This window comes from Hemibagrus wyckioides, linkage group LG06 (genome assembly GCF_019097595.1).
Source record: "Hemibagrus wyckioides isolate EC202008001 linkage group LG06, SWU_Hwy_1.0, whole genome shotgun sequence".
NCBI lineage: Eukaryota > Metazoa > Chordata > Actinopteri > Siluriformes > Bagridae > Hemibagrus > Hemibagrus wyckioides.
In genome coordinates, this window is record NC_080715.1 from 22,065,902 (window position 1) to 22,089,418 (window position 23,517).

Sequence of the window (23,517 nt, forward strand, 5' to 3'; positions counted from 1 at the left end):
AGTCGATAGCAGAGGTCATCGCTCGGGTTGTGTACGGCCGCATCAGGAACCATAAGAGCAAGAACGGTGTGTGGTTGCACTCTTATTTCGGTTATTAATAGCTGGTGATATTGAAGAAGTAGGTCGCGGCAGCAGATCGTTTCTCGGAACCAAAGTCTATCTCAAAAAAAGTGGAAGGAGCAGCTTGTAGCAGCTAAGTGAAATGTCTTCTCTGAAGTCATGCGTATAGGCTAACAAGCTGTCGACCCGAGTGGCTAGCAAAGCTATCAGGAAGTTCTTGTGTACTGAGAAGGGTGCATGCGGGATTTATTTTGTTGTACCAGGAAATGAAACGAAAGTACAAATGACCGTGAGTGCTTAAACTATTTATTTCCTTGATAGATCTCTATCAGACACTATTTTAGCCTGTTAATGATCAGCTAGCCAGCCAGCCAGCTAGCTAGCAGCGCAGAACCCCGACCTGTCCATACATGTACATGCTCTCGGGCTCCTGTAGTCGCCAGCATTATAAAGCGAGTTCTGCTTGCTGTTTTTTTATTTAAAGAGACAGTAATAGAAGCGAGTGAATGAAAGGGATTAAAGTAAGAGCCGTACTGGAGCGTTTTTCACTCAGGACGGAATAATGCAGTGGCTGTGAGGAGGCTCCACTTCTGGCCTCAGGTCTGCATGTGCTGGATGTAGATGATGCGGATGCCCTGGCTCATTACTGTCATTAACCGAAGAATCATGAAACTCCTCGTCGCCCTCGGTCTCATCGCATACATCGCCTGTGAGTACACACTACTTACATCACATGACTACTTGTTTTTCAACAAATCAAACTTTAAACTCTTGTGTCAGGTTCTTTTTTTTTAAACGTCCTGATGTTTCCCAGTCCCTCAATTCACCTGCTGGCTAAACTGGTTAGACTGTGTATGAAGTCAGACATTTATTTCCCTGTGATCAATATGAACAGAATGCACCCTAGATGAAAGGCAACACCCACACACACACAACACTAGAGGCAATTTCTCATAGTCAGTCTATTTACCTGCATGTTTTTCAAAGGTGAGACAGAATCACATGAACACAGGGAGAACATGCAATACAGTAACCAGACAAGAATCAATGCCTCATTAAAGTATTGCTTTTACTCCTCACACTTATGATGTTGTTCTTTCGACTGCTCCCTGTTGGGGGTCACCACGGCAGATCAATTGGTCCGCATGTTTCGATTTGGCACAGGAATTGACCCCGGGCCGGGGTTAAAGAGTGTGCGCGATCCTGCTGCTGGACCACCAGGAGGCTACTCCTCACACTTATATAGATAAACATTGCAGGTTTAATATAAAATGTGCATGTTATGGTGAATCTTCCTCCTTATCTAACAGCACATTGTTACAGTCAGACATTTTATTGATTCACTGTTTATCTCTGGATACTGATTGCCTCGAGCTTGATACTAACAACATGTTATCTGACCAGATTGAACTTATTTTCTGATCTGACCCACAGTTGTGGTTTATGCCCCGAGCTAATGTGATGTTTACTGAGAAGAAACAGATCTTGTATTTGAACACAGGACACAATTGTCTGTGAAGTCTGACTATTGTGCAAATATAGCTTTCCTATAAAGAACATGACAATGCGATCAACAGACCATGCAGGTCATCTTTCACTGATACAGAGTAATAAATTCTTTATCTGCAATTGAAATGTGAGCTTTATCTGTCTCTGCGTGGTGGAGCGCTCAATAACAGAGCTGCTGGAAGTCCCCATGTAACATGGCCACGTATTTAGGACATCACAAACCAAAATACGTTTACCATCACAGAATTGTGTTCAAACAAGACTATAATTAAATATAGCTGATGGTGATATAATAGTTATTTACTAAAATAGTTTTTTAAACCATTACCATTAGGTCTCTTTAAGTGATATATCACTGGTGTTTACATTTTAGGATAGTAAGTATTAAATTGATATAGAATATATTGCCAAAAGTTTTGGGACACCCCTCCAAATCATTGAATTCAGGGGTTGGGCTTGGCCCCTTAGTTCCACTGAAAGGAACTCTTAATGCTTCAGTATGCCAAGACATTTTTGACAATTTCATGCTTCCAACTTTGTGGGAACAGTTTGGGGATGTGTACCTATAGTCCTTATTCTTGTCTAAAATCTGCCTGTTATATGTGGACAAACTAGGAAATTTGGTGCTTTGTCCTCATGTCTTAAAAAAACCTTACACATGCTTTATGAACATTCCAGACCGAATCCCTCTTTGCTGTTATAATAACCTCCACTCGGTGTTCCAGATGATTCCAAAGGTGTTCAGTGTGGTTGAGGTCAGGATTCAGGATTGCAAATTAAATCAGCTGCTTGTGTTACCAGTTATAATGACATTTCAGGACATAAGTGTGCGGAATGTGGTGCAAAAAACCTTCCCATTACAGCTTTTTATAAGGTTTTGCACTCTATACAAAAACAACTATAAAAAACTTTTTATTAAGCAAACAATACGTTGAGTCGGTCTGCAGAGTAACTGTTTTTACAAGGCCATGGTTTGTCCTTTTGTACATTTCTAATATGCTCATCTCATGAAGCTCTATTTTTTCCAATTTTTTTAATTGGTCACATCTTGGCCTTTGCTTTGCACCACGGTTGTTTCTAACTCTCAGGCGATCCACCTTACTTTACAGATGGCAGATCTTTTAGAATTTTTTTTTTAATAAAAAGGTTACATTCTATTCACATCTCACCATAAACAGGCCCTGATTAAAGCTACTAACACAGGTACAGAACACTTTAGTTAACACTCTTAATCATAAGCTTTTCTTGATTAATCACAAATTGATACTTCCTCATTGCTTACACATTGGTTATGTTTGAGTAAGTACACTTTGATTGGCTATAAGTTGATGAAAAGATTCCACAATGTTCATAAACAAATGAATAGATTTTTGTTGACTTGTTCCTCTTTCTTGCACATAATCGTATTAATGCTTATGCTCATCTGTTACGATGAACAGTTGCTCTCCGTGGTGCTGAACGTCCTCTTTAACGGCTTATTCATCACTGTTTTATATATTACACTGTTATACAATGTTGATGGTTAATGCATGAAACACTTGTGATGCTGTATCAGTATTTAATTACCAGAGCACAGAGGTATTGCTTCCTTTTTCTAGTAGTACATCTTGCCTTCAAAATCAGTCAGTTCATTTCAGAAGCCAGACTGCATAATGCTTCAGTATCAGGACAATATTCAGTACTGATTCATACCTGCGAACATAATAATTATTTTTCCATTTACAATAGTTTTCTATTAGAATCAGGAAAAAAGTATTAGTATTAATGATGGACTTGAGGTAGTGAGCTCATGTGTCTGATCTTTAAAATCCATAGATTGTTAGGAATCGATTGACATAATCAGCTGACCAATAAAAAATCACTGCTTCATCAGATGTATTGAATTTGTGCACATAAGCACAGAAAATTCAATGCATAAAATCATGCAAATACAAGTCAAGAGCTTCAGTAAATGTTCACATAAATCACCAGAATAAAGTGTGATCTCTGTGTGAACCCTGCCATGGTTGTTTGTGTATTTCAGAAACTGCAGATTCTCTGGGATTGTCATGCTCAACAGTCCCAAGAGTTTATACAGAAAGGTGTGAAAAAAAAACATTAAGTGAGCAATGGTTATATGGGGGGAATCTCCTTGTTGTTGAGAGAAATTGGAGTAGACTGGTTTGAGCTGCCAGGAAGGTTATATTAACTCATATAATCATTCTTTACATCCATGCTGAGCAGAAAGCATCTCAGCATGAAGAAAATATCAAACCTTCTGGTGGATGAGCCACAAAGCAGAAGACCATATCAGCTTCCACTCCTGTCAGCCAAGAACATGAATTCATATTCATGTTCTTGGCAATCATGAGCACAGACTCAACATTTAAAGACTAGCAAGAGACCGATAATTTCCTGGTTAAGTCTTGTCATTTTCCTCTCATCAACAAGGTGTTTTCGCCTGCAGATACTCTACTCACAGTATTTTATTTTTTTTTATGTACCATTCTGTGTAAAATACTCAAACCTGTCTGGTATCAACAACCGTACCAGGATTAAAGTCCCACGTTTTCCCTATTTTTTGATGTGAACATTAACTGAAGATCTTGAACTGCATCTTTCATGCATCGTGCTGCATTGACTTATTAGATAACTGCATGAATGAGTACAGGTGTTCCTAATAATGTGGATGGTAAGTGTATCTCCTATTAGCTGAGTTGTTTAGCCTACTGTTTGTTCACAAATGTAAATGATGCTTATTTAATCTACATAGGCAGATGTAGCTGACTACAAATAAATCAATAAGACATATTGCATTGGTGTTATTGGTGTTTTTAATGCTTGTTAGTAATGTTTCCTTCCCTCTCCTTTTTTGTTTCATTTTTTTTTAGCTGTCTGGGGAACCTACACCAACATGAGGTAAAAATATACCTTTTGATTTACATTTACAAAAAGATTCTTTGACATGTTGTATGGTATAAAACCTGTTTTAGAAGGTTATATACTCTTTGCAGTGGATTTAAGATAGTCTTTATGCCAATAAGTGTATAATAAAAAGAAAGGCAGCTTACCTAAACCTGTGACAAGCTTTCCAATTTGGTTTGCGTGGTGCAACATATGCTGGGTCAAAATGATAGTGAGCAATAAACAAGAAATATCAAATATTCATAATGTACAAGATGCCTAAATGTAAGGATCTCTAACAGTCAGCAGATTCACATTCACATAAATTAAATTGTAATGAAATCAGTGTAGCAGACTTTACTGCCAAAACATGTATCCCAAATAGTATTTTGAGAAAGGAGCATTTGGGAACAATTGATCTTTTCTCTCCTGATCAGAATTAATGGCTTAGGTTCAGCTATTACAATATCAGCACTTATGGTAATTTACTTAATAAGGATTCTTATTTCAGTTTGATTTATTCAGATGATTATGGTCGACAAATTGGGGGGTACAAAATTGCAATAAGCTCTTGTTGACATTTCTGCTGGAACACTTAGCATTCAGAATCTACTTAACATTTCCTACACAATTAGATTTTTTCTTTCTTTCTTTCTTTCTTTCTTTCTTTCTTTCTTTCTTTCTTTCTTTCTTTCTTTCTTTCTTTCTTTCTTTCTTTCTTTCTTTCTTTCTTTCTTTCTTTCTTTCTTTCTTTCTTTCTTTCTTTCACACTCTCTCTCTCTCTCTCTCTCACTCTCTCTCTCTTTCTCTCTCTCTGCCTCTCTCGCTGCCTCTCTCACTGCCTCTCTGTGCCTCCAGTGCATTGCACAGAGCTAGCCTGGACATGTCTGTCTGTGAACACTAGTCTGTGAAACGATATGAAATAATGCCAAGATCCTCAAGGACATAAAACAGTATGCATCTGGGTGTTAATTAGGTCAGGAAGATGTTAATCATAAATCAGAAAGTGATTTTTCCCCTTCTATATTTGTCTCACAATCACTCACAGTGCATCAAACCATCAGGCACCCTGTATATTATGATGCAGCTTATGGGAACTGTAATATCAGAATGCTTTCACCTTAAATGTTCATCTGTTTCTCTGCCATGCAGGATGATTCAGGAGCATAGTGAGCTGAAGATTGAGCAGAGGATAGATGAGGTTGGTGATGACAAGATGTATTTTTCCCTACTCTCTCACTTCAATTTGTTCAGACTGATATTCACATTTTTGGTTTCTTAAAAAAAAAAACATGTCTTCTAAGGTATTGGGACATTTCCCCCTTGCACTGCAAATTTTTACAACACACATACAAGTGGGTTTTATAATGTAAACATTGGAACACTCAGTTATGGGGAATATATATAACCCTGAAGAGAAAGCAGTGTTGAATGTTTAGGACTGTGTGTGATAATGACATTAGGGTACAGAGGTGTTCCTAATAAAGTGCTCCGTGAGTTGCATTAATGCTAGCCATCACTCTCTTATCCTTACCTATTTGCAGCAGCTTTTCAACAAAGGAAGAAACCGATTAGCAAAATGTAGTGGTCGTATCTAGTTGACCTTATGGATTAAACTAATTTTTACATGCAAATGAAGTGGCCTTTTAAAAAGCAATATATTTTTCTCCGTTGGTGTTTTGAAGGTTAAACATTAATTATTCACTTTTCTTATCTGCTTCAATTTGGCCCTAATCTGCAATTACCCCTTTAATTACTTTTTGCTTAACTATGATACCTACATATTCACTTCTTAAGTACTGAATTTGCATTTGTTTACTGTTTGTGATACTGATTTATATTCTGGTTATACTGGATGTTTATTATTCATTTGTTATTTTGCAAGATTTTATTTAATTTCTTTCTCTTATGATTACAGGCTGTTGCACCTTTAAGAGAGAAAATTCGGGATCTTGAGCTTAGGTACGTTTGCATTGACCTGTAATTTTTTTTTTTTTCTCCCCCAAACTGATAGTTTAAGTGCATTCACTGACATACAGTGTGTTTTAATATCCACGGCTTTGTATCAGCTTTTTAGCATGGACAACTTGCAGCAGAAATTAGTGAACTGAGACAAAAAACAAAACACTTGTTCTTTTTTAATGGTTTGTATACAGTTGTTGATGCATGGAGTAGGAATGGCTGTGCTATCGTGTAGGAATTAGCAGGCTTAAGAGAGATTATATATCATACACATGCACATATATTGATTATTTCAAGGCAGGATTATGTAGGATCATAATTTAGGAGCTTTAGTGCAAAGATTACACCAAATCTTTTTGACCTTTTTGAGCTTTAAGGCTAACTACAAGTCTGTGGTTCCTAGTAGCCTTTTCTCTTTTCGACTTTTCTACGCTCAGGTTTAGCCTATTCCTGCCCAAATTATTTCAAGTGCATGGTCATGTGTTTGCTAGTGAAATACTACATGGAATATCTAAAGGGTGACCACACCTTTTTTTTTTTGACACATATGCACAAGTGTATAAAAGTCTTTTACTTTCAACAAGGATAGTGTGGTTGCTGCTTCATGCATGATTGACAGCCTGCTGTTTAAAATGCACATGCACAGAGATATGCAAGTCCCTTCAAATGGCACTTAGAACAATGTGTTTAATAATTCAGCACAGAGCACACCAGAATAGCCTGCCGATTTAACAGGCTTCAAGGGACCAGGGCATGTTTCTGAACAGTAGGATACAGAAGTCCAATTTAACTTTAATATCCTATTTGAGATTGTTGACATGCGCATAACGAATTGTGCGTGATGACAGTCACGGCTTGTCCAGTCTCCATCTGGATGAGGTACACTATATTGCCAAATGTTTTGGGAAACCCATCCAAACCATTGAATTCAGGGGTTGGGCTCGGCCCCTTAGTTCCAGTGAAAGCAACTCTTAATGCTTCAGCATACCGAGACATTTTGGACATTTTCATGCTCCCAACTTTCTGGGAACAGTTTGGGGATGACCCCTTCCTGTTCCAACATGACTGCACACCAGTGTACAAAGTAAGGTCCATAAAGACATGGATGAGCCTTGTGGAAAGCCTTCCCAGAAGAGTTGAAGCTATTATAGCTGCAAAGGACGGGCCAACTCCATATTAAATTCATGTGCATGTAAAGGCAGATGTCCCAGTTTTGCCCTGGTTCACAGTCTCTGCTCTAATTCATCCCAAAGGTGTTCTATCGGGTTGAGTCCAGGCCAGTGAAGTTCCTCCACACCAAACTCATTTCTCTATGTCTTTATGGACCTTGCTTTGTGCACTGGTGTGCAGTCATGTTGGAACAGGAAGGGGTCAAAAAAAAAAAAAAAAAAAAAAAAAAATCACCAGAACGCAATGATTTGGAGGGGTGTCCCAATACTTTTGGTAATATAAGTGTAGGTGGCATTATTTAGCTAGCTATGATGGTGTGTTTAGTTGAATTCATGCAGCTGCTGATTCAAGTCCATTGCTGAACCAGCTAAAGCTCACCAGTTGCTATTTCTTATTACTCATCTCCATTATCTCTCCTTAGTCTACGAGAAATAAATGAATTCACTTATGGGAATATCAAGCCCACAATTGTTGGCGTTTTTGCTTCCAGAAACAATTACAGAATTTTCATTACAATATTTGCAGTACATTCACGCACACAGTTCCTACTACTGGTTGCCAAAGTAATAATTAATAGATGAGACGATTGCATTCCAAATCAGTTTCTTAGCACTAAAATGAAACATTCTGGAGGGAGGTTTGGTGTTTGTGTATAAAAAAAAAATTAGCAGTGTTTATCTGCTTCATATTATAGAAGATGAATGAGAAGCAGTGTGTGCTCTTTGCCAAATTTGCATAAACTTTTCTAAATTTGTTATGTTGCTTTCCGGTCACTTTATCGCTGTGAGTCGCTGTATATGTAAATGTAGCAGTAGGCTTTCATTTGGGAGCAATTTTTTCCTTAAACCTTTATTGTTATTTTCCAGTTTAACACAGAAGTATCCGCCTGTCAAGTTTCTCTCTGAGAAGGATCGCAAGAGGATTTTGGTAAGAATATAACACTTACATTTAAATTTTCTATAAAGTCCAGACTGAAAGCTCAGGAGTGTCATGTCATTATTAAGGCAGTGTCTATGATTTATTATGTATCATATGTTTCACTCAGAAAAGGAAGACTTTGGAGTAGTCTTTTAAATTGAAAGGGTAACGTGCTATTTGGCTCCATTGCTCCTGCCATTTTGTCGTACAAATTGTCAATACTGAGCTCTTGAACTCTCTTATAATGGAATTGGTGTCTTGTTTTTGTTGCTTCCATAGCAGTGTAGTGCACTCAATAAATGAAAGAATCAAGCGAACAGATATTAAATTGTAGTCTAGACTTTGCTATGAATCATGGCAAGGATGAGAGGAAGTTCATATAATTTGTTTTGACATGGGTCGTTTAAAAGGTCATGTAGAGGTGCTTAATGAGATGGATGGACAAGTGCAAGACATTCAGATGCATTTGGTGTCACCTGCTATGATTCCTGATGGAAGCTAGCCCTCGCATTCTGTTGTGAATAAGTCCTTGAATTCATTACTTTTGTTCTGGCTGTAGATCACTGGTGGTGCAGGTTTTGTGGGCTCACACCTGACTGATAAACTGATGATGGACGGTCATGAGGTGACTGTGGTGGATAACTTTTTTACCGGGCGCAAGCGCAACGTAGAGCACTGGATCGGCCATGAGAACTTTGAGCTCATCAACCACGATGTGGTAGAACCGCTCTATATCGAAGGTGAGTATTCCTGTGCTCCTGCACTTTCTCAAATAATAAAAAGGAAAACCGTCTTGACTTTTTAATTAAATTCTTTACCCAGAGGGATACATGGATGTGGCTATGTAGATAAGATTGTTAAGGAATAGCTGTAATCGTAAGAGTAATTGTAGAGTATATATAGTAAATAAGGTGCTGGGATTAAAGATTATACAAAATAATTTCACATGGAACCTTGCAAGAAAATTGTACTTCTTTTGCAAAAAAACCAGGTGTTATTATTATTATTTTTATTATTATTATTAGTAGTAGTATTATTATACTACAATTGTGTGTTTTTGTTTTCCATTAAAGCTAATTATTTTACCTGTTTATCTCATAAAATGGGACAGTAGCTGTGCTTTGACACAAGTTTATTTAAAATTATTTATTTTATTCATAACGTGATCTGCATGGTACTACTGCGTATCTACTATTTATGTGAATTGGCCTACACAGCTGTTTTTTATTTATAACAATATATACACTATATTGCCAAAAGTTTTGGGACACTCCTCCAAATCATTGAATTCGGGTGTTGTTTTTCCAGGGTTGGACTTGGCCCCTTAGTTCCAGTGGACGGAACTCTTAATGCTCCATGACATCCATGTCTTTATGGACCTTGCTTTATACACTGGTGTGCAGTCATGCTGGAACAGGGAGGGGTCATCCCTAAACTGTTCCCACAAAGTTGGGAGCATGAAAATGTTTTTGTATGCTGAAGCATTAAGAGTTCCTTTCACTGGAACTAAGAGGCCAAGCCCAAGATTTGGAGGGGTGTCCCAAAACCTTTGGCAATATAGTGTATATATTTAAGGATCACAAGTTTGCATAAAATTTGCAGAATCTGCAAAATGTTAATAAAAAGTAAGAAGGATCATAAAATTTTTTTTTATATTTATACTGCCCTGAATAGACTTGCATATGCTTGATTCTTAATCCTGAATATTGTTAGGTGGATGATCAGTGACTGTTTTTATGTTTTGTGACAGTTGTTCATGAGTCACTTGTTTCTCCTGAGCAGTAATAAACTGCCTGCTGTTCATTGGGTCCTGCACATTCTTTGCTTTTCAAGGATCCAGCAGAGGCTATATGATGTTGAGATGCATCTTTTCACACTGAGAACAACTGAGGTTCTTGTACACAACATTTACCAAAAGTGCAAACATACATTGGTGCTTCAGAAGGCAACCCAGTACATTAAGAGCCAGGGAGTGTAAACATTTGAACACGATGATCGGTTTAAATTGTAATTATTTAAAGATCTTATTTTTCCATTTAGTACTGCTCTTAAGAAGCTACAGAAGATTTACATGAGAAATTTCCCAGAACACAAAACATTAACAATTTACACCGACTATCCAGTTCAAATGTTTACACTGCTCTTACACTTAATGTGTCAAAATGCAATTTTTATGATCCCTCTTATTTTATTTTTAATGATTAATGTTTTACAGATTCAGCAAGGTGTACATAAACTTATGACCTCGACTGTAATTAATCATACTAGAGAATTTTAGCATCTTGGTGAAATGATGATGTAAGGAAACATGTTTTAATACATGTTTTATAATACATGTTTTAAATTAATGCATAGCACTCACAATAAATACAAGACTGATGAATATATCAGGTCTGAACAGCTATTTGTTTTTTCTGTCCACTTGAGATCGAAATCTCGATTTAGCTGCCTTACACTGTCTTTCTAATAAAAGTAATGCAGTCGAATGTGATTTTGTTCTGCCTGCTACTTTCTCTCGTTTGTAACAGATGTGAGCCTTGAAGCTTCTCTTTTCTTTTAGAAAATTTAGAAATTGTTTGCCAAAAGCTACTGGAACACTGTTTTTCTTCTGTCCAACAGAATTGTTTAAACATTTGTCAAATCTTTCATTTCTGCCATTATACTAGTGCTTTACCACCAGTTTGTCCACTGCAGACCTGAATGACAAGTAACAAATCCATAGCTGACTTTGAACATGACTTTGACTTTGAACTCCTTATTATTATTCGTCTTGAAACCCAAGATGTTTCCCCCCACTTCACATCTCCTGTTGATCAGTCCTCTCTCACCAATGGGCTGTAGAGGTGTGTGTGTGTGTGCGTGTGTGTGTGTGCATACACGCATACCTCCAATATTGACTGTGCCTGCTGCTGCTTTCCTTCCTTCAGTGCTCTGCAATTGAAAGAACATTCTCACAGTCATTTCCTCAACAATAGCTTTATATGGGGGGAAAAACCTTGACAGAACCCATCTTGTTGCACCAGGTTAGATATCAGATTAAAACAGCTTTTCCTCTGTGTGCTTCTTGGTACATAAGTTAGTCCAGATGTTGCAGTTGTTTTTACAGACTACAATATGAAATAATGCCAGGTTTTGTTATGTATTTATTCACACGTAATTTGGGACTTAATATGCAACTGAGCAATTGAGGGTTAAGGGCCTTGCTCAGGGGCCCAGCAGTGGCAGCTTGGTGGACCTGGGATTCGAACTCACAGCCTTCTGATCAGTAGTCCAAGGCCTTAAACACTAAGCTACAACATCCATATCTGGATAACTATTCCATATTTAAAATACTATATCTATACCTCTATCAGTTCAGCAGTATGCTACTAGAGAGAAGATAAAGATGATGCATAGCCTATTCCAATATATATTGAAGCATTTTTCATTTGTTTTACTTTTCTTTTTAGTGGATCAGATATATCACTTGGCTTCTCCCGCATCACCTCCCAACTACATGTATAATCCAATCAAGACCCTTAAAACCAACACTATTGGCACTCTGAATATGCTTGGTAAGTATTTTCACACAGCGTTCATTTCATGCGATAGCCAGCTTTTTTTTTTGTCCTGAAAAAGAGAAATCAAACCTCTTTTTTTCTAGCTTCAGTATTGATCTTCCTTTGCTCTCTAATTTCCCCTTCACCCAATTCTGCATTAGTTTCTCCAGGAAAAAAGGAAGTCACAGGAGTTCTTTGCACTTTGTGAACTTGCTAGCTTTTTTGTACTTTGTACAGAGATCGAATCTTATGAAGAAGGTTACTGTCTGAGTTAAAGCTCTTCCTTTTTCAATAGCTGTACCTTGACTCTTTGCCTTATCCTTGCGTCACTCACTACGTGGTGTTCTTTATTCTCAGGTCTGGCGAAGCGTGTGGGTGCTCGACTACTTCTTGCATCCACGTCAGAAGTGTATGGAGGTATGGCAGTGTCCATAACTACTACTAAGCACTGCACATGTAAAGAATGTCAAATTCAAATAAGGCGCATAACAGTGTCCAACTTAAACAAAATTTAAAGGCATCCATTTTTTGCTCATTTGAGATGAAAAGACCTGTCAAAAGAGTAACACTGAGTGTTATTCATCTGCAATTATTGGTTATTTTCAGGAAAGCTTTTGAGAAAACTGCTTTAGGACACTGATCTGATTTGAAGCAAAGAGACAAGTGTTGTGTGGTGAGCTGAAGCTGGAGGACACACTTGACTATCTCGCTTTGACACTCAGATTGACTCTCATATAATGAGCCAGACACACACACACACACACACACACTTTTATCCTCCCCTCTCTCTGTGCATTGTTCAGCTGGCTTGGCCCAGCAGGGTGTGTAAAAGTGAGCTCCCTAGGGCTGTGTACTGTGTTTGTGTATGCATGTTCATGAGTGTGTGAATAATTAGAAAGCTTATCATATCGAATTAACATGTAGCTTAATGATTTGCTGTCTGTGTGTGTGTGTACATGTAGATCCAGAGGTACATCCTCAGAATGAAGACTATTGGGGTCACGTGAACCCAATCGGACCGAGGGCTTGTTATGATGAAGGGAAGCGTGTGGCTGAAACTATGTGTTACGCATACATGAAACAGGTACATCTCATAGTGTTTCTAATGATCTACTCATTAATAATAGATGTATGTAGAATATTTTTGGAGAGTCAGGTGAGGAAGGTACTGGTTCTAAAAGGGGACAAAGTATGATTGGGAACAGTCTAATAAATCTTAACTGCAACTTAATATTGTGTAGGAATAGTTTTGTGTATAGAATATCTGCATATTTTATTTAAATATATTTTTATTACTTTTAATTAGTTTTTTTTTTTTTATAAGTAGTAGTAATAGGACCAAACCTAAGTGAAGGATTCTTTTGGTCAAAACCAGTAAAGGGTAAATCCTGGAGTCTGTGGGATTTCACCACAGCATCCTCAATTGAATGCCAATAAGCTCTAGAAATGATTCTCATCCAGACAGCCACAGCCCTCAACTGAAATGATATGAAATATAAAATAGTTCAGGCAAGAATACCTTCAGATTGCTTATGAATCTATAGTGTAGTACCCTGTGTTCAATAAAAAGTTAAATCTAAGAAGGATATTTATTCTTTCATGAATGCACATTGTCAGCTTCTGAGCTCTTGATTTTGTGCATTAGACTGTTCTAGTTATATTTAGAAAGTGTTGGTAAAGACGTGTTAAATTTTTTTAACCCAAATAAGCAATCACATGCTAGTAGTTATTGAGGAAAGTAGTTGTATCTGGACATTTATGGGCATATGGTTTGATTTAGTCTAGTTGAGCTAGCTTGTAAACAAACAGGGAGCAGAATTCGTCAAATAGTATGTATGAAGAATGTATTCAGATACATTGTGTATAATATGTAACAGAGGAACTGACACGGTAGATAGGTTTTGCAGAACGGCTTCAGTCACAGAGTAACAGGCCGTGTCTTTGTCAGGACTCCAACTCATGATCTATCTAGCATATTTTTCCTAGAATAGGAAGAACAGTAAGTAAACTGAACTGTAACATTTTTTTCTGTCTGTGAACTTTCCTAGTGTCTACATAACTAAAACAAATGAGCCTGTATACAAATGCTCTACAGTTCCTAATGCCCTAAATTGTAACAGCCCTCCTTCCTGCCCCAGAACTATGCTGTAACATGATTTACAATAAAGAGAGGACAAAAACCTATATGCTGGTTAAATAAAGACTCATTATATATAACTAGGGCAGTGTGCAGAACTGCATAAGTGTCCATGTACTCACTTCTGGTGTCCAGAACCAAGTTTTTGGATCTATGATCACAGTCCTGTTTTGTACGGAACTGAGTAGCTGACAACAGGATTTCATTGTGAATTGTGTATATTTTAATTCTATACACTTCACAATTCTCTCTCTCTCTCTCTGTCTCTCTCTCTCTAACAGCAAACTACAGTCATGAATGCAAGGCCAATTCTTGTTTTTTTTACTGTGCATTGAAGATATATGGGTTTGAATTAAAACACTGAATATGAGCGAATGCACCAGAATTTCAGCTTTCATTTCCTGATGAATTAAACAACTTAAAGCATGGCACCTTTTAACAACAAATCAGTTTTTGAAGTGAGCAAAATTATAGGAACAGGTGTACTGTATCTTGTTGCACTAGTGTTGATTGTTTTTAATAATTAAGAAATCTGAATGTCTACTCTTGGTCCGAGGCTTGGATTTCATCTGTGAAGATTGTATTTGTTGGTAAAAAGATAAACCAAGATGAAGCTCAGAGAGCTGCCTATGGAAGAGAAGTAGGTCACTTTGAAGATAGGAAAAGAGGGAACATTGGTCAGAGTAATTGGCCAATACAATAATTTGGAATATCCTGAGGGGAAAAAAAACAGTACTGAAAAAGAAAAAGCATACTTTTGGAGTGGACTGTCCCCGGGTGGGGGCACTATTAAATGAAATGTTGCCTGTACTAAAGCCCACAAGGAATATGGTGAGCGGGATAAATGGTGGCCTTAAAATGTAAATGCAGATGTTTTTTTTCCATTGTGATGGTTGTGCTTTCCATTTCTTTTTGCCAAAACATTTTTTGCTCAATCTCTCGTGTGTGACCATCCGTCTAAGTGAATGGCAGCAGCCTTTAGTGGATCAGACTGGATCTGAAATCTTGTTGTCACGTCATCAGTTAATTTCTTATCTCCTTCACCACAGTCAGAGCCAGGCTTGCTGTCTAATGTCATCACATTCTTTCCTTCAGTCTTTCATACATGCAAATAATTACATGACCATCATGGAAACATTTTCAGAAGGACAGATAACAGAATAAAGCAGAGATGATTTTAAGACAAGCTGTGTTCATCTCTTTACCACGAATACAAAATAGGGATGATGAACTCCTTTGTTGAAATAGGAGCTTCGATTGATGGAATGTTTGGTTGCCTGACTTTTAGAATTGAGTTCAGAGACAGTCTGCACTTTGTTTGTGTGTGAGGCACAGAGCTGATTGGGTCATTTTTCTTTTAATATTTTCCTAATGAGTTCCTGATACGAGTAAAATCCCCCAGATATTCAAAGATCCATATCTCATCCGTTTAAATCCCCCTTTTTCTCCTTTTTTGGATTCCTCATTAACAGAGTTTTGGGCCATGTCTTATTTAAATTAGGTACAAATCTATAATGCTAGTAATGCAGTATTAGTATAGCAGTATTAGGGACTATTATTACTGTGCCTTTCTATCTTTATCTCTGTTAAACTAGGGAATGCATTGGAGTGGCACCTATTACAAAAATGTAGATTTGTTACTAGTCAACTCTTTGTCACCTCAGGCTAGTCTTTTTTTAGCAAACTGTCATCACATACGTCAAGTTCTCCTGCCAACTCCTTGTCTAATCAGGTTTTAATCAGACTTTTCACACCCACTTTTACTACTTTACCGCTCAGTTTACACAAGTGTGAACACAAAGACGTGCATATTTGTTTTGATTAAGTAATAATAACTCAAAATACTACAGGAAACTTACAAAATTAAAGTTCGTTCAAAGTATGTTTCTTTTATTTATTAAAAGTCAAACAAAACCAAGTAATAGCTTTGTGTGAAAAAGTTTCAGCTTTTATTTACCTTTTACGCCATGAAGAAAATACCACAATACCACATGTTCATCAAGATGAAACTCCTCTCAGCAAGCGCGTCTTTTTGAAATGACTAGCAACCTGGTCAGCTGGCCTGAATACTGCGCACAGATTTGCTAAAATGGATATATCGGTTTCTGCTCACAAACAAGGGCGCTTGTCGGCTTCTGCAGGAAAACATGAAACATTCTGCAGTAAAACATGATGCCTTGAAAGCGGACAATACCGGCTTGTTTGACAGAAGGTGCTTAGGTTTTAGATCGTGCTATATGTGGAGAATAACTAACGACAGTCAGTTCATTTTTGTAAATATGGCGTTTATTGGTTTTTGCAAATGAACTGTCTCTATATACTTAAACATATACACTACAGACCTTACCTTAACAGTTGACCTTATAATATGATATGCATAACAGTACATTGATATTCAGTACTGAATGAGATTTACGTGACTGCACTCTTCCTGGCACAGCAGTACACATCTACATAACAGTATAATATATGTAACTCTCTATTCCTTCTTGAGTCTAGAAAGAAGTTTGTTTTTAATATTGTTTTTTCCTTTACATTTGTAACAGAAAAAATATAATACTGTGATTTTCCACAAATGTATTTGTCAGTCTCTTTGAGGTGGTTACAAAATGGGTCCTAATGTCTATAAAACTGTATATAATAAGCCGTTTTTTGTTCTTCAGGAGGGGGTAGAGGTGCGAGTAGCACGGATCTTCAACACGTTTGGTTCTCGCATGCATATGAACGATGGCCGGGTGGTTAGTAACTTCATCCTACAGGCTCTACAGGGCGAGCCTCTGACGGTGAGCTTCTACACAACACTCTAAAATAACACACTGTACAGTTGGTCAATGATTTATTCTTTGTAAGTGGTTTAGTGTATGGAGAATGGAACCCCTAATGTTAATATCATTTTAATATATATTGCTATTCTTTCTTTTTTCTTCTTTAGGTTTATGGTTCAGGGTCTCAGACCAGAGCATTTCAATATGTCAGGTAAGGCGTCAGTCTCGTGTTCACTGTGGTCTGACCGTCACTCTGATGTGACACAACACTGATTACTGTCACTGACTGACTGACTCAAGTGCATATGATTATATAATTTATGAAAAAAAGGTCAATGCTGGTTTCATAGTGAAAATATTAGTTTCTAAATAGTTTCAAAAGTTTTGAATATCTTTGCTATAAAGTGTTTGATTTAAATAATCTTATTCATTACAACCGACAGGTTTGACATCTATATCTATATCTATTCCTTGTGCAGTTTTATGACTAAGATTTGACCTTATGTTGCTTTCTTTTACATTTACAGTATTTAAGCAGACACTCTTTTCCAGACCAACTTATATTTTTCTCATTTATGCAACTGAGCAGTTGAGGGTTAAGGGCCTTGCTCAAGGACCCATTGGTTGCAGCTTGGTGGTCTTGGGATTTGAGCTCACAACCTTCCTAACAGTAATCCAAAAACAGAGCTGTTGCTTTGATTCAAAAGGCATTGCAGTAGAGAAGGGCACTTGTTCAGTGGAGACAAGAATGTGAGGAGAAGTGATGCTATTTGACAAAATGGCAGACCCAGAGCATTTTAACTGGGGTTTCCAATTAAAAAGATAAAGTATGTGTGTTGTGGTCATAGAAAAGCAAGATATAATGCCTTTTCAATATGGACATTAGTAAATGAAAGAAAAAGGCAAGGAAATCACATAATAGTTAAAAACATTGGATATGATGGAATAGCCTGACTTCCCAGTATTCAGTTTGAGCAATCTGTTCTAGCATGGCTGGTGGTATTTCTGAGGCAGCTACTGCTGTGACCCTGACTTTGTATGACTTTCTGCCAAGGGCAGTGAGACGTTATAGGCATTTTTAAAAGCTTTACTGTGTCGCCAAGGCAAACATTTAACCTTAACATGCAGGGCGTTAGTTTTTGCTTGAGTAGCACAGCAAGAACCTTGAATGCACTCTGTTACTTGAAATGATCTCAGGGAATATGAAAATTCCATAGATGTCTTCATTAAGCATTAAAAGTTTGTGTTGGATGACTTTCATTTGGTAATTTGGCTTGGATTCAGTCTTAAGGTTTAGAATGACGCATGAGGGCTTCTTCGTGTTGAGATGCAGACTCTGAGCCCCTACTGGAGTACTGCACGCTACATTTCAGTCTCCATTGGCAAATTTTTGGCAATTTATCAAACATATACTTTTTGATACACCCAATTTTTGCGTCATGACACAGCAATGTTTATCAGAACAAATGTTTAAGGACATATTTTGTAAGATGGACCAAGAAAACCTTTACAATTTCTATTAATATTGTATAGAATTTGTACATATATATTATTAAAATATTTTTGAAGTTACTATGACAACTGCTTGAGCGATAGTGCTGCTGGTATTTGGTGTGGAAGAGAATTTCTTGAGCTGGTTGAATATTGCTTGTTTGATATAGAAAAGAAGATTCATTGTAGGCACGTGGTGGATGACCTTTTTTAAATTTCGTTGAAAGAAAGCAAGAGCAGTACTTAAAGGAAGCAGTACTTAAACTTCATGATATAGATGCTGTCTGTCTGTGCTGAGTCTGCTTTGGTTCTGTGAAAAATCGTGCATGCTCTGACAAATCTACAAAGGGTTATGATCAATATTTGTATACACCTACACCATTTTCATAGGTCCCCCCTGCTTGTCCATACACTTTTCCAGTCAGCCATATATAGTCAAATTACCTAAAAGTTCCCAGGTTTGGTTACTAACAATGAAGTTAATACTACAAGTAATAAAGAATAGTTTCGTTTAGCTTTATTACATTTTAAAAAAAAAAAAAGCTAAATGAGCTAAATACTGCTGCTGTGTAAATTCTATCACATTCCTGTCATCATGGGCTTTTCATCCACTGCTGTACTGTACCTTTGGATGTGTGTTCTGTCCATTTGCTTTATAATACACAGCCCTGCACTGTAACATGTTTATTCATCTTCCTCTCTTTCAGTGATCTTGTGAATGGTCTTGTGGCTCTGATGAACAGTAACATCAGCAGTCCTGTTAACCTGGTGAGGATTTTACTTATTAACTGGTTGGTTGACTGACTGGTTGGTTGGTTAATTGATTCATTTATTGACTTACTTAACATATATTACTTAGAAAGTGCACAGGAAAGCCTCAACAGCATTATAGGGAATTTTTACCTACTGTCTACTCTCTTATAAGAATATACCTTAATATATAATAACCCTGAATATTTAATTTTGAAGATCAGTATTTAGATATGTGGTAATTTGTCCAAGTAATCACTTACCTAATTACATATTATATTAATTGATTTTGTTAACAATCTAATGCTTAACTAATAACTTTTTTTGATTGTATTTATGGTCAACATTTTTGTAAGTGTAATTTGTTTATATTTCATGTGTAGAGTATGTAGATTTAAATTGCTGCACAATGCTCACTGGCAGTGATGATAAATGGACAAATAAGTAATCCAAATATCCAAATATTTATTGCAAAATTTGAGCAAAAATACTGACAAATTGTAATTTGAATAATTCATTCCTTCATGAATGAATTTTAATACTGCACTGATAATGAAATCTGCTGTCTGACATTTCAAAGCTTTTAATATTTGTCTTGTAATTTCTGAGCACATGAACCTGAGGATGATTCACATGTGTGCCACTCTCACATTTCATTCCTTCATACAGCATGTGTGTTCTGCTTTCAGGGAAACCCTGAGGAACACACTATACTGGAATTTGCTCAGATGATTAAAAGCCTGGTTGGTGAGTAGTAAAGCAGTGGAGTTCTATTAAAGACAGCTAGCATCACACATACACATGCTCTCACTGATGTCTATTTTGAGTAAATGTCATCATTCTGTTCTGTCTGATTCTGTAATCCTCACTCTGTCTCGCCGTTCAGTGAGCCGCAGTCATATCCAGTTCCTTCCAGAAGCACAGGATGACCCTCAGAGACGGCGGCCAGACATCCGCAAGGCAAAAATGCTGCTCGGCTGGGAGCCTGTGGTGAGCACTAGACTACATTTATTAAATGTACCGAGAAAAAAAACATGCACAGGAATTTTTTTGAGGCTTGAATTAGAAACACCATGAAGGTTTTATGATTGACTTGTGGTGATGTGAGAAATATTCTTCTGCAATTGCATACTTAATGTTTACTGCTTCTATATTCTGAGCCTTTCCATTCTGTACAAAGTACCAGTCCTACAGCTCTCGGTTGGAGCACTGTGTTGTCGCGCTGTCCTGCTACTTGGTGGAGCAGGGTGTCTGAAGATTCAGGAACCAACTGAAATATGTGGAGGAAATATGTCTGTCTGATTTGTGTAAAATCTATAAAAACATGATGCAGCAGCTGATGAAATGTGGGTGTAAGGGTGAAAATGTAGAGCGTATGTAAATTTATGTTGAAGTACACTCTCACTGGTTTCTGTAATGTGTAGTGTGTCTGTAGTGTGTGTGTGTGTGTGTGTGTAATGTGTTTACAGTATACAGCTGTCTGTAGTGTGTAGGTTTACCGTGTGTGTGTGTGTAATGTGTTTACAGTGTACAGCTGTCTATAGTGTGTAGATTTACCTGGTGTGTATGTAGTGTGTTTACAGTGTGTAGCTGTCTGTAGTGAGTAGGTTTACCTAGTGTGTGTGTGTAATGTGTTTACAGTGTACAGCTGTCTATAGTGTGTAGGTTTACCTGGTGTGCGTGTGTGTGTGTGTGTAGTGTGTTTACAGTGTACAGCTGTCTATAGTGTGTAGGTTTACCTGGTGTGTGTGTGTAGTGTGTTTACAGTGTACAGCTGTCTATAATGAGTAGGTTTACCTGGTGTGTGTGTGTGTGTGTGTGTGTAGTGTGTTTACATTGTGTAGCTGTCTGTAGTGAGTAGGTTTACCTGGTGTGTGTGTGTGTAGTGTGTTTACAGTGTACAGCTGTCTATAGTGAGTAGGTTTACCTGGTGTGTGTGTGTGTGTGTGTGTGTGTGTAATGTGTTTACAGTGTACAGCTGTCTATAGTGAGTAGGTTTACCTGGTGTGTGTGTGTAGTGTGTTTACAGTGTACAGCTGTCTATAGTGAGTAGGTTTACCTGGTGTGTGTGTGTGTGTGTGTAGTGTGTTTACAGTGTACAGCTGTCTATAGTGAGTAGGTTTACCTGGTGTGTGTGTGTGTGTGTGTGTGTGTGTAGTGTGTTTACAGTGTACAGCTGTCTATAGTGAGTAGGTTTACCTGGTGTGTGTGTGTGTGTGTGTGTGTGTGTGTGTGTGTAGTGTGTTTACAGTGTACAGCTGTCTATAGTGAGTAGGTTTACCTGGTGTGTGTGTGTGTGTGTGTGTGTGTGTAGTGTGTTTACAGTGTACAGCTGTCTATAGTGAGTAGGTTTACCTGGTGTGTGTGTAGTGTGTTTACAGTGTACAGCTGTCTATAGTGAGTAGGTTTACCTGGTGTGTGTGTAGTGTGTTTACAGTGTACAGCTGTCTATAGTGAGTAGGTTTACCTGGTGTGTGTGTGTGTGTGTGTGTGTGTGTGTAGTGTGTTTACAGTGTACAGCTGTCTATAGTGAGTAGGTTTACCTGGTGTGTGTGTGTGTGTGTGTGTGTGTGTGTGTGTGTGTGTGTGTGTGTGTAGTGTGTTTACAGTGTACAGCTGTCTATAGTGAGTAGGTTTACCTGGTGTGTGTGTGTGTAGTGTGTTTACAGTGTACAGCTGTCTATAGTGAGTAGGTTTACCTGGTGTGTGTGTGTAGTGTGTTTACAGTGTACAGCTGTCTATAGTGAGTAGGTTTACCTGGTGTGTGTGTGTGTGTGTGTGTGTGTGTGTGTGTGTAGTGTGTTTACAGTGTACAGCTGTCTATAGTGAGTAGGTTTACCTGGTGTGTGTGTGTGTAGTGTGTTTACAGTGTACAGATGTCTATAGTGAGTAGGTTTACCTGGTGTGTGTGTGTAGTGTGTTTATAGTGTATAGCTGTGTATAGTGTGTAGGTTTACCTGGTGTGTGTGTGTTTACAGTGTATAGCTGTGTATAGTGTGTAGGTTTACCTGGTGTGTGTGTGTGTGTGTTTACAGTGTATAGCTGTGTATAGTGTGTAGGTTTACCTGGTGTGTGTGTCTTTAATGTGTTTGCATTGTGTTGCTATTTGTAGTGGGCAAGTTTACCGTGTGTGTGTGTCTGTCTGTAATGTGTTTGCAGTGTGTAATGTAAGGTTTATGTAATGTATGTAATTTGTTGTGTTTCTGTAGTGTGTAGGTTTACCATATGTGTGTAGGTGTGTATGTGTATATATTTATAATCAGATTGTATTAATATTAAAATGATTTCTGTGTTTGATGTATAGTGTTTATATCTAATAGAACTACACAGTGCTTGTTGGTCATGTACCATGATTACTCTTGCAGTTACTATGGCAACCACATGAGAAAGACGAGCAATATTCAAAATATTTTTTATACAGCGTCAGGGGAACTGAATGAGATTTGCTGTTTGGCTGTAAAGCTGCAGAAACCTTTTCTGACATTTAAATCCCAGTAGAGAAAAGCTTTGTACATCCCTCACAACCTCATGAAATATCATTCCTTGTTGGGGGTTTTATGTAATGTGTATCTGTGTTTATTACTATAGGTGCCTTTGGAGGAGGGACTGAACAAAACAATTCAATATTTCAGCAAGGAGCTGGAACATCAAGCCAATAATCAATATATTCCCAAACCCAAGGCAGCCCGGATGAAGAAAGGCAGACCAAGACACAACTAGAGAACAGGCTTTCTCTCAGGGATGCTGGGACAGGCCTCATGTGGCCTCTAGCAGCCATTTGACACTGAGGTATTTTTCCCACCATGAACCAAGTGATTTGGGATTCATTTTTCCTCTTTTTTTTTTTGGAAAAGTGGGCTCTAGTGAGAACTGCCTCTTCTGTGCTTGCTTTTCAAACGTGTGCCTCAGAAAAAGAGAGAGAGAGAAACCAGACGCTAAGTACCACGTCTTGCACTTTGGATTTTGCCTATTATTTAAGAAAATGTTGAAAAACTCCTCTTTGTGCATTCATGCCATGCTGTTTTGTTTGATGTGATCTTTTTTTAAACTAATGTCTTTGTTTCAGTGTTGAGATTTATTATGGAGCGTAGCGAGATCCACTTTATTTATCTTGAATGTGCTGCAGTGGGACGTTCGGCGCTATTCTGAAGAAAAGAGAAAACTATGTGAAACGTATTTCTGCTTTTTTTTAAAATGTCATTTTGAGCCAAGTCTACTGTTGCCATTGTCACATTTCTTCAAAGAGAACACTCATGCTTTTTCTGATTTCAGGTGAAAAAAAAAGCTATTTTAATAAAATATTTACACTGTTCGTTATACTGCTTTTTAACTC

The 23,517-nt window shown here is 37.7% G+C and overlaps 1 protein-coding gene across 2 annotated transcripts; it reads left to right on the forward strand.

Moving 5' to 3' along the window:
- uxs1 (UDP-glucuronate decarboxylase 1) lies at nt 1-23,503 on the forward strand. 2 transcript variants are annotated; one of them, XM_058391707.1, is made up of 16 exons: nt 1-349; nt 545-769; nt 4,440-4,467; nt 5,605-5,653; nt 6,371-6,414; nt 8,451-8,511; nt 9,062-9,242; nt 11,952-12,056; nt 12,399-12,458; nt 13,004-13,125; nt 16,842-16,961; nt 17,111-17,154; nt 19,142-19,202; nt 19,874-19,931; nt 20,071-20,174; nt 22,773-23,503. In XM_058391707.1, the coding sequence occupies exons 2-16, from the start codon at nt 682-684 to the stop codon at nt 22,902-22,904; spliced, it is 1,257 nt and encodes a 418-aa protein (XP_058247690.1). In that variant the 5' UTR covers nt 1-349; nt 545-681; the 3' UTR covers nt 22,905-23,503. The 2 variants fall into 2 exon arrangements, with proteins under 2 accessions (XP_058247690.1, XP_058247689.1); XM_058391706.1 differs by having other exon boundaries at nt 1-769.
- The last annotated feature ends 14 nt before the right edge of the window (nt 23,504-23,517 follow it).

Excerpts from the sequence above, each read along its gene's own strand:
- uxs1 (XM_058391706.1), top strand. The coding sequence starts at position 682 with ATGATGCGGATGCCCTGGCTCATTACTGTCATTAACCGAAGAATCATG. Across the intron at positions 770-4,439 it reads TCTCATCGCATACATCGCCT|CTGTCTGGGGAACCTACACC; the intron begins GTGAGTACACAC and ends ATTTTTTTTTAG. Across the intron at positions 16,962-17,110 it reads TACAGGGCGAGCCTCTGACG|GTTTATGGTTCAGGGTCTCA; the intron begins GTGAGCTTCTAC and ends TTTCTTCTTTAG.